Source organism: Sceloporus occidentalis, unplaced genomic scaffold (assembly GCF_023333645.1).
Source record: "Sceloporus occidentalis isolate IW3139 unplaced genomic scaffold, rSceOcc1.0.p SCAF_2, whole genome shotgun sequence".
Classification (NCBI taxonomy): domain Eukaryota; kingdom Metazoa; phylum Chordata; class Lepidosauria; order Squamata; family Phrynosomatidae; genus Sceloporus; species Sceloporus occidentalis.
This window is the reverse complement of record NW_028316982.1, coordinates 184,560,281-184,574,605: the sequence shown is the minus strand read 5'-3', so window position 1 is coordinate 184,574,605 and position 14,325 is coordinate 184,560,281. Positions and strand designations below refer to the sequence as shown.

At 37.8% G+C, this 14,325-nt stretch overlaps 1 protein-coding gene across 5 annotated transcripts in view; it reads left to right on the top strand.

Annotated features, from left to right (window-relative positions):
* Positions 1–14,325, top strand: part of SH3KBP1 (SH3 domain containing kinase binding protein 1) — a 203,267-nt gene that overhangs the window by 176,003 nt on the left and 12,939 nt on the right. For all 5 annotated transcript variants that reach the window (XM_089511710.1, XM_089511712.1, XM_089511713.1 and 2 more), the window contains 2 exons: positions 10,393–10,502; positions 13,646–13,771. In XM_089511710.1, coding sequence (XP_089367836.1) covers positions 10,393–10,502; positions 13,646–13,771 — 236 coding nt within the window. The remainder of the gene's footprint in view (positions 1–10,392; positions 10,503–13,645; positions 13,772–14,325) is intronic.

Genomic DNA, 14,325 nt, shown 5'->3' with positions numbered 1-14,325 from the left:
ACTTTAACTGAAAACATAAAAAATTAATTTCAAATAATAAGTAAATAGTGTAAATTAAAAATAATAAGTATAAATAATTACAAAAATGCATTACATTTAAAATGGGCAAGTTTTATTAATTTATACTGGACCTAAATATTGAATGTGTTATAGATAATGACACTTAGTATTTTTTACTTTGCAATCAGTGCCAGCAAGATGCAGAGTATTTTCTACTTTTGTCAGCCATTTTTTATTCATAGAATTTCTTACATAACTAAAAATTCATACAGTATTCAGCAACTTGTAAGGATAGGTTTCTAACAATGAGAACAAACTGGGAGATTCTGTTAGTAACAGTGGATAAAAGGGTGAATTTCTAAGTAACTAAAATAACAAAAAAAATGGATCCATTGTTAAATATGGAACAGAGACTATTTATAGTGCGTATAAAAACATAAAAATGGCTGAGAAGACCACACAGCTCTGTGGTTACTCACAAGTATTTTTATTCTGGTCAAGTGTATTAATTAAATCAAAGGATGGCAGCATTTTTGTTAAGCGTAAATGAAAATCAGAACAGCATGCTTTTTGCCTTGACAAATCCAGACTCCTAACAACTAGAAACTGAAAGACCAAAATTAACACTGTATTATAGATCCCCCTTTTACCTGTGCTGGTCTATGGCTGTAATAAAGATGAACTGAGCTTTATTATAGAGCTTGACAATGTTTCTGTTCTGTTTTTGTATTTATGTATTTGTATTTATTAAGGAAACACCAAGCCATATATTAGGAGATAAACTGTATTGAGTCAGTGCATAATGCAGCTTGTCCATCATACTAGAACACTGCTAGTTTAAGAATGCATTGTGAATGGTTTGAGGAGGAAGGAATGGAGAAGAGAATTAAGTTAATTGTTGGTGATACTAAAATGTTGAAAGTGAACATGTTGGAGTACAAAGAATTACTCAAATTCATGTACACAAATGGATTTCGGGCAGATTAAGGGCAAATGGAATTAAAGTGAATGCATATGAGGTGACAAATGTTCACACAATTGTCTCTGGTGTTTAAGCAGTGATGGCTGAAGCAAGGAGGGGCTATGCCTTCAGTTGCACTGCTTATAGCATAAATTGAATGCAGGTTGTTTTATAAGGGCAGCTTGTTTTATAAAACAGAACCAAAAACTTGCATTGGATTATATTAATAGTTAGGCATGGGAGTGCTGCATTATTTGCCTTATAATAATCCTTGCCACGAGTTTGGAATTAGCTTGGGCAGGCAAGTGTTGTGTTTAACATCATGTTGGATGGAAATAGAGCATCGTTATTTGTGTGTGAACATGGCTCCCCAGAGGGTGTGTTTGCCTGATGTAATTTTCTTGGCATGAAGACTTAGGGTATTTACATCTTAATGGGGTAGGATTATTTAATCAGTGAATGGTGGCTAGGCTTGATTGAATGTGTGTTGTTTGTTCATTTGTTTAAATACCAAATATAAGGTATTTCCCTAGCTTTATCTGTGACTCTCAGTTCCTAAGATTTCTTAAGAAAAGATTGTTAGTCTTATTGTTAAGTGTGTCTGTAGAAATCTATATTCCCTTTACCCCTCACACTTTTTTTTCCTTTTCTCTTCTTTTTCTACATTTCCAGTGGTGCCTTTCTTTTCCTTTCCACTCACATTTCTTCAAGCTTTCCCCATTTACATCCCTTTACCATGGGTAATTCTTCTTCACTCGATGATGGTAAGGCTGTTTTCCACCTTCTGTCTGTCCTGTCATTGTTTTTCCTGAGAATGAGCAGCATGTACTGCACTATTCTCTTGGCATTTTGTTGTTACAGATAAAGTTGTTGGGTGGATAGAGTCAATGCATAATCATTAATTTAATGCCTCTGAAAATAACTCATTGGTTTATGCATATCAGTTATGCATACAATGTTTGTCTCTATTATTAAATGTGATGTCCTGCAGTTCTGATACACATTTTTAAAGCATCAGTATAGGTTTTAGCCAAAGCATTCTTGAAGTGCTTTAAGCCTGTCTTTAATATAATTTAATGGGCAAAATACATTACCCAGGATTTTATACTGTGTGGAAGGGGAAATGATCCACACATAACAAAGAATTTTGTGCTTTGGGTGAGTTCTCTTGTCAATAGACAAGAACAAGGAAACAGTAGTTTTATGTTCGGAGCATGTATGCTACTAAAAAAAGGCATCCATGAGAATAATGTAAGTTATTATGAGAGCAGCATTTTAATTTAGTTCTGGAAAATCTTGAAGGTTGAAATCAATGTTAAAGGATGTTAATTAATCAAATGTATGAGCTCATCTTTCAAGGGCATGAATTTTAAAATTATTAAAGAATTTATAATACACATCGTTCAACATTTTAGCAAAGGGTTTACTTTGTTGAGATAGTGGGTGGGCAAATGGTGAGCAAGTAAAATAAAATGATATGAAAATGAAATACAGGTTACGGTAAGTCTTTCTTATCTGAAATGTATGAGACCAGATGTGCTTTGTATTTTGGATTTCTTTAGATTTTGGAATATTTACATATACATGATGAGATCTTGGAAATTGGACCCAAGTCTAAAAATGAAATTAATGTTTTTGTTGGAAGATTTTTGCGTTCTCTTCCCCCCTCCTTAGATAGATAGGGATTTCCTACATGCATCTCTCCTCTCTCTCATGAGATTTTCTTGGCAAGATTTGTTCATACTCAACCTGCATATGTACTTAGAGAATAATAGGAAATAATGTGGTTGTACTGTTTTGCTGTTTCCTTATGAATATTTGTGGAAACTATGGCTAGAATTCTACATACGCTACTAAAAGGTGAAGCAGATGGGCCACAATTGGTCTGGGACTGCAACGACCACATGGCCCACTCTCAAGCTGAGCTGCCACTGCAGTCTCAGACAGGCCACTGGCAAGAGTGGATTTAATCCGCTCCTGAAGAGGCTGGCTTTTGCAGCCTTGGCATGTCCTTGGTGCAGCTTCCAGCCACTTTGGAGGCATGCATCATCTGAATACCATGCCTCCAAAGCGGCAAGAAGCCACTTTATTTGGACCATCTGTTTTGGGTCTTTGTTGCATAACTACCTTAATTATATAGCTAAGTAGCATCTACCAGCCCCTCCCCCTCCCCCCAACAACTTGACTTCCTGGGAAGCAGGTGCTGCAATAGCAATAGCAGCTTCATTTATATACCACTTCATACCACCTAAACAGTCTTTAAGCAGTTTACAACTGTAAGCTAATAGCCCACAACAAGCTGGGTACTCAAGTGAAGTTCTGTTCTTCTGTTGATTGGAACACAGCAGACATATGTTTCCGTCCCCCTCCTGTGAGCAATCTCTTGTGCAACAGACAGAAAAAGGAACCTCATCCCAATTCTTCCTTACACTGGAGATCAGTTGCAGAGAGGGTTGGAAACATCAGCCTTCTGTGTCCCAGTCAACAAGGGAACAGATGCCTGTCATTCGCAGCAACTGAGTCAGGAATTCAGGACTTTTACAGTCCCTGCATATTCTCTACATTATTGAATATGTAGAGATCATGAATATGAACCCATTATGAGTGTGTAATTTTAGGCTACGCTTTAGTAACTGCGATCAAGCCAACTATTCATATAAAAAATTAGAATTACAGGTTGAGTCTCCCTTATCCAGAATTCCAAAATTGACAATATTCCAAAATCCAAAATTGTCCACGTAGGTGGCTGCAATAGTGACACATTTGCTTTCTGATGTTTCAGTTCTCACAAACTTTGTTTCATATACAAAACTATTAAATTATTTTGAATAAAATTACCTTCAAACTATATTTATAAGGTGTATACCAAACATAAATGAATTTGACGTTTAGACTTGGGTCCCATCTCCAAGATATCTCATTATGTATATGCAGATATTCCAAAATCTGTAAAATTCCAAAATGCTTCTGGTCCCAAGCATGTGAGACATGGGAGGCTCAACCTGTACTGTGGAATTATTTAAAAATCAACTATATTTGTTGTACAATCAGTTATGGTAGTGGTGATGATTGGATTCAGTTGAAAGTAGAAGCCATTGTTAAAACAAGCCAGGATTCATAAGCTTAATAACAGGTTGTGTTTTCAGATTTGTTGCTGAATAGTAAAACACAGTTTGTGGCTGGGTGCAGGTTCATGTTTTCAAACAAACCATAATATGCAAATCAAATAATTGGCTAGCAGTAAGTGTGACCAGTTAAGGTTGCCGATACTAACATAGACACTTTCATTCTTTGGAACACCTGGGAATTCCACAATTGGTTTTGAAATGTTTTGTAATTAAACCAATTAGTTTTGTACTGCTAGCCAACTATTTAATTTGCATATTATTAAAAAAAATTCCTGAATGATGGTGCCAATTTAACTACTAACCCGTAGTAGTCACAATAACAAAGTTGTGGAAGTCTAGAATACAGTGAAGTATTGAATGTGAGTGAATAAATTGTAGCTCAGATCAGACCAAAACGAAGTTCAATTGATCACTTGGAAAGTTAGCTTGGGATTGTGGCTGAAATCTGTTCTAGATGGAGTTGCACAAATATGAGGTTTGTAGCTTGGAGGTGCTCCTGGACCCTGCACTATTCATGAAAGTCCAAGTAGCTTCTAAGGCCAAGAGTGTATTTGCTCAGCTTTTGTTGGTGTGCCAACTGTGTTCTTTCCTAGAAAGGGCATATCTGGCTACAGTGATTTATAGGCCATTGTAATGTGCTCTGTGTGTAGCTGCCCTTGAAAAATGTTTGGAAGCTAATGCTAGTACAAAATGAAGTGGTCAGACTATTGTAAAATATACATTTTGGAGACCATATAACATCAGTCCTACAATACCTGCTCTGGCTTCCAGTTTGATTCCAAGTGCAAGGTCTTGACCTATAAAGCCATAAATAGCTTGGGGCCAGGAATGTGGATATCTGAAAGTTGGTTTCATTCCATATGAGCCTGCTTGAAATTTGAGATAATCATAACAGGCCTTGTTATTAGTCCCACCACCCTTAGAGACTAGGTTGGTGGGATACATGTGACAGGGCTCTCTGTAGCATTACCCTGACTGTGGAACTCCTTCCCAAAGGAGGTCAAGTTCTCGGCATCCCTTCTGGGTTTGTAGCTGGCAGCAAAAACTACTATTTTCCTCGGCCTTTGGCTCTTAAAATTGGGAATGGGGCCCTATTTGCTCTGGTTCTCTTTAGCTGCTTTTAAAACTGTTTTTAGTTACCTGTGGTTTTAGAACTACTGTATTTTTAAAATTGAGTTTTAATCTTTTAAATGGTTTTAGTTATTTATTTAGTATTTTAAATATTTTAACTCATTGTACATTACCTCTGGGGCCCTGGTGTATTGAAGGCAATAAATAAATGCCATAAATAAATAACATAAAGGCTGAATATGGAGAATCAAATCATATTATGTTTTTTGTACTTCCAGCTTCAGTTTGGATTTGACAGCTCCAAACCTAGACATAAACAAAGTACTATAGTGAATAAAATGTCTGTGGCCAGGATCCATAGGGGTCGTTCCACTGGAAAAGCTGTTTCTATGAGCAGGAACTGCAAGGAAAATAATTTCCTCTCCTACTAGCAGCCCCCTGTGCATTCTCAAAACCAGATTCAAAGCCCTGAAAAACCTTCTGGTTCAGGTTTTCAGGAAGTGCAAAGTGCTGCAGGGGTTTGGAGAAAGAAACTTCTGATGGGACTAGAGGACATCCCCTGGCATGATGCTGTATTTAGGCATCTGACTGATAGGTCAGATGTAAAGCTTTTTCCCTTGAGAATAGGAAACTTTCTTTCTCCAAGTACCTGTGGTCAGAGGAAGGAATGAAGTCTCTGTTCCCAAACTGTGAGCTTCACTGAAGCGTCTAGAATGCAAACTTGGGTGGGTGGTCTGTAATCCCCACCAGTGGAGGTATTCCTGGGCCTCATTCCCATAGACTGTACAACTGGGAGACGTTTTTGTCTAGGAGCATAAGGCAATCCATTCTAACTGAAGACCAGATACTTCAGCTGGAGGAAGATAAGAGAACTGCCTTTAGTATTATTTCTATTAATGCATTTATTCACCATCTGCTTACTGCCAATAAAGCTGCGTTTGTATCATCAGTAGCTTTGTTTTATCATAGTAAAACCTTGAACCTAGTTTGGCAGGATCATAAATGTAACAAATTCTTCCACAGTATTACTTCCATTTCTCTACATTCATATTCTTCTTTATCTTTAAACCCATGGAACAGATAGATATTAAAACAGAGGACTGTATGGCCTCTGTATGTTGTGGGGTGAGGGATGGATGGATGAAGGCATCTCATGATAGGAGACTAAAACGTACACTATAGCGTTCTTTACTATCATAGGTACAGTGGGATGTGGTTGTGGAAATCATTTTCTCTAAAGAACTATTAATTTTTTCCGTATGTAGGTTTCTTACTGGACTAATTTTATATTGGTATATAGTGGGCTGTTTTAGTGCCTTCTAGAGCAGACAGTCCTCTTTAATGATTGTAAATCCCACCTCACCTGCTTGTTCAACTTGAAAAATCTTCATTTTATGGTTTCAAGTGCTCAAAAGGGGTTTCAGATGCTCAACAGGAATGTTCAAGGGATCCAAGTGGGTGATGTAAGCCCCACCATGCCAGTTTGCACACAACAGAAATCAGAAAGCCTGATTTTTTTTTTCTGGAATCATGGTTTCCTGCAAAAACTAAAAACCCCATGATCCTCTGTGTCATTTTTGATGGACAGGAACGGTCAAAGTTACTTCTAATCAATTTCCCAGTCAAAAGCATAATGACAAAACAGAGTTCACAATGAACCAATATACAGTGGGTCCACTGTATTGGCAAGCTGGCTATCTGCTCTTGCAGATCACCCCATTCCATCTTAGCTGAAGGCACCATGTACGTACACATGTCACTGTTCATTGACTAATATGGCCTTAATTGCTCATGTTTTTTCCCCATCCATTGGGAAGAGAAAGAATAAAAAAAACCTGGATGGGAAGGGGCCACTGTACTAATAAACACAAGGTAGCCAAAGAGGTACTATTATTGTTCATTGTGGAGGACATGTTTTTTGTTAAATAACATCTAGCCTCAAAGGAAGCTGTGTCTTTCTTTCCTGTACCATAGCAAAACACAATAATAAAGAGTGCAATGGTCACTGCACAAAGCAGCACCAGTGAAGTGACAAGAAATGTTTCTCACACCAAACCCCTTCACCATATCCATGAAAGACATTATGACTATGATGATTTTGTACTGACAAGGCTGATCCAAATCCAGTCATTCTATGTACCTCAGGCTGCTGCCAAACTGCAGAAATGAAGCAGTTGACACCATTTTAATTTCCATGGTTTCATGCTATGGAATTTTGTGATTTGGTGGGACACCAGAGCTCACTGACAGAGAAGGCTGAATATCTCACAAAACTACAAATCCCAGGATTTCATAGCATTGAGTCATGCCAGTTAAAGTGGTGTCAAACTGCTTTATGTCTGCAGTGTGGCAACAGCCTCAGTGTTACCCAGCAAGGTTTAAACTCCCATGCTCCAAGCTATCTCAGTGTTCATATTATATAAAGGAAGTTTTTTGTGAACCTTTCATCTGCCACAATATTTGTTTTTATGTTCTATTTATGTGCTTTTGCTTCCACTGCATAAGTTAGTATATATTATAATTGCAGATGTTGATTGCTTTTCAAATGTTCTGAATTTGCAATTACATTTCTGTGTTTAAAAAATGTTTTTGGTAGGTCCATTCATCAATTCAGACCAGGTTTGTTAAAATGTCCTGGTCTAAGTGTCCAAAGTTATCTAATGATGATCTAGGGAGTATAGAACAATTATCCTGTGGCGTTGAAGAGAGAAGAAACCATAAAACAATAAAGCACTTTTAAAGCATTTAACAAATTTACATTATTAGCTTGAAGAAATCCAGGCCTCAAAACATAACTTTCTGCAGGAAAGAGTTGTGTTTGAGAACTATAACAAAGAGCTTCTCCAGTAGTACATGTTGTAGAGGATATAATTTATAGCTATCTTATTGTTGTTGGAATTATCAAACTTAGTTGTTTTGCTTGTTGTAGAAAATAGGTTAGGTCATATATTTAAAAAGAGACTATAAAACCGTGCTGAGAAAATGTGCAATTAGAGTTTAACCTTCAAATGCTGTCAGCATAGAAGGACAGAGGGATGTGCACCTTGTGACCCTTTCCCAAGTGTGACTTACATGTCCTTAGATGTGTCCGTGTTGATGTAATTTGATTGCCCCATTCCAAATAGATCGTGTAGTTACTCTTTAAAAAGTATTAATAGGAATGATGGATAAATATATAGTGGTACATGGATAAACTAGTGCTTAATAATCATGTTGTCACTGAGTCCTTTGCAGCCTACTATTTGCACTTAATTATTTGGCAAACATTACTTGGTACATAATCAGAGAATTTTTAAAAGGCATGGGGTGGAGTCATGGTTGTGTGAGTGGAAATCTGATACTCAAGGATGTGCACAAGAACACTCTTCCTCCCCACTACAGCAGCCAGAACCCACCAAAAAGCTTTTTCAGAAGATTGGCGCTGGAGACTTTTTTGCAGGATAATCAAGAGGAGTTTGTACAGAGTATCATAGGGATTTATATTATGCCAAAAAGGCTTTTATAGTGAAAAGCAAGCAAGAGGAAAGTCCCATTGTGTGTGCACTTCTGGATCCAACTGAAAATGAGCTAATGATTATCTTCCAATATATTAGGAGGGAGGGAGGAACACAGTAATGGCTGGGAGGGTGGAATGCAACAGATCCAAGTCAAGCTAGTGTCACTGAATGTAATATGAGAAATGACTCCTTAGCTCATCATGACCCCTTCTGTTTAGCTGGCAAATTAAGCATAGGTATTAAAACAAAATTCTTTCACTTATGCTTCTGGAATAAATCAATTGAACTTCAGATAATAAATTTACATTGGTTTGCTGCACTTCACCAATCAGGCAAGAGGCTATGCCTCACTGAATTATTGCATCATCTTACCTTGCCATGGATCAGCTTGCAACTTTATACTCTGCAGTGCCAAATATTTAGTGACAACATGTCTAACATTTCACTCTGGTAAGGACAGCTTGCATCCTGCTGGACCTGAAGGAAGATTAAAAGCAAAAGATATCAATTGCTTGAGCAGTTAAGGAAGCAGATTTCCTAAGTACTTCACACTTGAGATAGCAGTGTCACTTTGGAAAATGCACTAACACATTTGGACTCCTATATTTTTAAAATGCATAATGTACAAGAGAATAAAACTATGTTCAGCTTTACTTTTTCAGTTGTGGCAAAGTACCTTTCTTACCACTGTTTCTCAAAATGCTGTTGGATGAGTCACTGATATGAAATACAGTGCTGCATATATACTGTCTTTGACTTATGATAGCCATTACTTTTTCAAGTCTAGTTGGAAATAAAACAAAGGTGTGTAAAGTTCATACACTCTTATTTTACACTTCTAATAACTTAAAATATCTAAATAATATATATTAAGTAGTTATCTTAATTAGTGAGATATAGAAATCATCAAAGGGATGCAGTGGCTTAGATAGATACCACTTGTCAGTGGGAAGGTAACAGTGTTCGGTGCAGTCATGCTGGCAACATGACCACCAGAGCAGTCCTCAGACAAAACTGGCTCTTTGGCTTAGAAACGGAGATGAGCACCGCCCCTAAAGTTGGTTACGACTAGACATTCATGTCAAGGGACTACCTTTACCTTTACCTTTTTTTAGAAATCAAGCTGGAAAGGAACCCAATATTTTGGGTAGACTTATATATATCTATTCCAGCCTGTGCCAATAGAGGATTCCACAGCTAAAGCAAATAAAATACTTTTAACTTAACTAGTTGTGAATACATTTGTTGTATTTCGTTTTATATGCATTGTGCAGAGTGATCTTGCTTCCAACGGAAAAAACTTTTCATTTAAAACCATTTGCTTCTGTCTCCAGTCCATTTTGCTAGTCCTTGCTTCCTATGGAAAAAACTCTCCATTTAAAATCCACTTACTTCCTTTCTCAATCTGATGTTAAAACTCCTCCAGCACCTGGGAATCAGTTGGGAGAGGTCCAGAGAAGGAGAAGGAGGGACGGAAATGGTATTTCACCCTTTCTATCCTTCCTTATACACCCCCTAAGTTTTACCCTCGACTTATCCACAGGTTGCATCAAAATCCAGGATTTTGATCCTGAAATCTTCCCTCAACTTATACATGAGGTCAGCTTGTACACGAGTATATACGGTAATACACAACAAAAATGCAGGATTTTAAGTGGTTTTATTGGTTGTCTTCTTGAGTAAATTCATTATTTATCAAAATAATAAACCAGTTCCCTCTCTGAATGTTTTTAAGATCTGGAAGGGTTTGATTCCGTAATACCAGTTGCTGAAAAACTTAGCCACCCAACAACTACCAGACCAAAAGCTACTGGCAGAAGACCTCCCTCACAGTCATTCACATCTGTAAGTACTTCTAAAGAACTGTATATTTTATCTGTCTTCCTGATAAAATGAGTAATCCAAATTAACAGTTTGGCTGCGATCTAGTTCGTCTGTGTTTGCAGTGCCCATATATCAGGATTGCCATAGGCTCAGTGGATTTCTGTTTCCCCTAGCCTGCTTACAAATACTACTTAAGAAATATTTTGTCCAAGAATCATAAAAGATATTTGTCATAGTTAGCATGACAGAAGCCATAAAGACATATTTTGAACAAAACACTGGGCTTAACTTTGATTACTATTGTTGTATGCCTTCATGTCGACTCTGACTTATGGCAACCCTATCATATGGTTTTCTTGGTAAGATTTATTAGTTTTGAAAACAGTTGCTTTTGTTGTCCTGTTTAGAAATAGGAATGAAAGTCAGGTCTGATTCAAGACAGTGGTTAGCAAAGAACAATTTATTTCTGCTAATTTTTATAAGAAGCCATTATAATAACAGTGCTAATTGTGTGAAATGATTTTATCTTAAAAGATATTGTGGGATAGAAAAATCAGTAGTTCTTTTAAACTGCAGAAGTATGATATTTCTTTCTGTCAAGGACTGTTTTTAATATCTCAGCATAGAACAAGGGAGAACAACCTTTTCAGTCCCAGACACCTTATCAGGAATTGGTAGGTGCTATATGTATGGTATACACATGTATAGTTGTATGGAAGCATTGGTCCCAGCTGCTGGCAGGTGTGAGATTTGGTAGCAGTCAGCACATAGCGGCTGCATCATAGACCTTGAAGGAATGTATCTGGTCCATAGTTAGAAGAACATAAGAGATGTTCTTCTATGGGTGCAATTCTTTGCACAAGCAGAAGCATGCGCAGTGCTGTTGACTGTGTGTATATCACTACAAGGAACAGAGCAATATGACAAGAACTAGCTCCAGTGTTCCTTCTGCTAACAATTATTTTGTTCCAACCTTAAGAATATTGTAAAGAATCAACAAAGCTGATTGTTGTGTTATCCAGCAAAGCGTGAACAGTAGAGATGATGCAATCAACTGAATAGGGATATTCACAGAAATGATTCTATTTATCCCCTCAGAACTCAAATACAGTGCTCTATCGGTGGGGATCCATAAAAAATGCAGCCCTTAACTCCCATTCTTTTCAATGGGCACATGCTCATGCTTGCACTGCCGCATGCACGCACCCACTGGGAAAGCCAGGGCTTGCTGTCTGCAAAAGCTCAAACCGCAGATGGAAAGCCTGTGCTTGGTGCAGACGCACTGTATTTCTGCTTAACTGAAATATTGAGAACTCACTCCTGCCCTGCCCTTAATCTGCCCTGCACGTGCCACTTCATATGGCAGGAAATGCTCTTTAATGGATTTCACATTTCTCATTGGGGAAAGGATTGGGACTGTACTGCTAAAAAGTACATGAGATTTTTAGGGGACCTTTTCTTATAGCAGGACCACATCCACTTTCCATCCACTAATGGAAAATAGATGGAAATTTTCCCAATAAGAATGTTGAGACTTCTAATCCCAGAATTAGAAACTATGGGTTAAGTGAAGCTGTGGCTGCTTTTTCGACTACCAAAGAGAAGTCATTGGGCCTTTGCATAAGGGGCCAGGAAAGGAATAATTTCAGGTTAGTGGTGGAAGATGAAAGTGTATTTCATGTGTTCATATGCAGCTCACACAAAATACTGAGCTGCTTTCAGGTCAAGCACAGGAATGCTAGTGTATCCATGGGAAGGGTTCGTGCAAAATATCTCAGGTTCAGTTCTTGGCATCTCTGGATAGAGCTGGAAAAATTGTGTATCTGACTGCTGCCAAGCCGTGTAGCATATATTCACTAGATAGAGCAGTAGTCTGACGTTTTATAAAGCAGTTTCCTCTGTCCCCAAACTGTTGTGCTGTGTGGCCCTTAAAAGTCATTGAAAGCTTCCTTATGTGCAAGACTAAAAGGATTGGCCTAGTGAAAATAACCTTATTAAAATACATTTTTTGACATTGTGTTTTCAGATGGTCTTGTCATAACCACTGTGACTATCCTTCCAGAAAAGGAAGATTTGTGGCTATTTGAACTGATTGGCAACTACTGCAATGACTTTCTGGGGGGGAAGTCATTATTTTCAGAGTTAATACAAATCTGTTTATTCTCTACAATCTGAAAGACTGCCAGAATATATTCTCCCTCTCCATCCCAAAATGCTTTACCAAATTGCTTCCTGTTTGGCAAATATATTGCACATTCTGTAGATAATGTACAAATGAATTGATCTTCAATATCAGGTTCTGGTTCTTAGGACCTATTCACAATAATCCAGACTGGACTCTTATGAATGCTGTAAGCAGCACTTTCACAGAATAATAACACTATACAGTCCTGCACTGAACACACAAGGCCTGCTAGTCCACAACAACAACAACCTGTAGCCTTCATACTCTACAGCAGCCTTCCCAAGCTGACAGTCTCCAGATGTACTGAATTACATCCTCTTTCATACCTAGGTAGTGTACTTAGAACATGATAGAAAATGAACAATATAACTGGACGTTGCAGAATTGAAAAGGCTGCTACTCATGCACATTGAACTGTTACTCTGGAAATATCCAGAGTAAGTATTGTTTTAGGTGAGCCAGAGTGGCATAGTGGTTTGAGTGTTAGACTGTGATTCTGGAGACCAGGGTTGAATTCCCCACTCAGCCATGAAACTCACTGGGTGATCTTGGGCAAGTCACACACACTAATCCTCAAGGGAAGGCAGTGGCAAGTCTCCTCTGAACAAATCTTGCCAAGAAAACCCCATGGAAACCTCTTAGGGTTGCCATAAGTCACAAATGACTTGAAGGCGCACAGCAACAACAATGGTTTTAGGTGACTTTGGTCATTGCATCCAATCTTAATTGAGAAACTTTAAATAATGAAGGTTTGCTGTAGTCATATAATACCTCAGAGGAACTTAGTGGGACTTACTTCTTGAATAGACATGTATAAGATTGCACTTTAGATCTTCTACCGAAGGCTTCGTTTCACTATATTAAATAGAGGCTTTCTATCATGTCTAGTATCATAGTAAAGTGTACATTTTATTGAACAAGTTTTAAGTTTATTCTTTTTAAATATTTGTAGTAATAAACTGTTCTTCTGTTTCCACAGTCCTCACTTTCAAGTCCTGATTTTTTTGATTCACCAAGTCCTGAAGATGAGAAGGAAGAGCATGCTTCCCTTCCACCCAAAGTAGCTGAGCCATTAAAGAAAGCTAAGACTGTTACAATATCACTAGTAAGTTATGCAGTCTATTTATACCAATAGTTAAGGCCAGTATCTCTAGTCCCTTGTACAATTGCAATGGGGCACATGTGTTTTAAATGTAGCACCTTCTTTAAGTAATGGTCCCATCATACCTCCTGTGACTAGTCACATATAACCGCAACTGTCCACTGTCTAATGCTTGAGCCCCTTTTGCATGCATAGTAGTCCTGAGTGTTGTTGACCCAGTTCTGACTGGCTAATACTTCATTTCCAGAACCTCAGTCTCTCATATTTCCCTTTTTCCTTTCGTTCTTGGGGTGCTTGGCTTGTTAACCAGATGGGAAATCATAGTTTATTAATCCACAATCATATAGTCCATTTCAAAGTAGAAACACATGATTGCCTGATTTCCACAATCCTTTTGCTGCCCAGACATCATGAATGGAAAAATGTCAGGTAAACATTGACCACACATACTTTTTTGTGTGGCATGCTATGCACATTCAGAAAGCCTACTCTGTAAGCATCTAAGGGCTACTCTATATTCCTGAAATGGAATAGACATTTTTAAAAGAGACACTGTA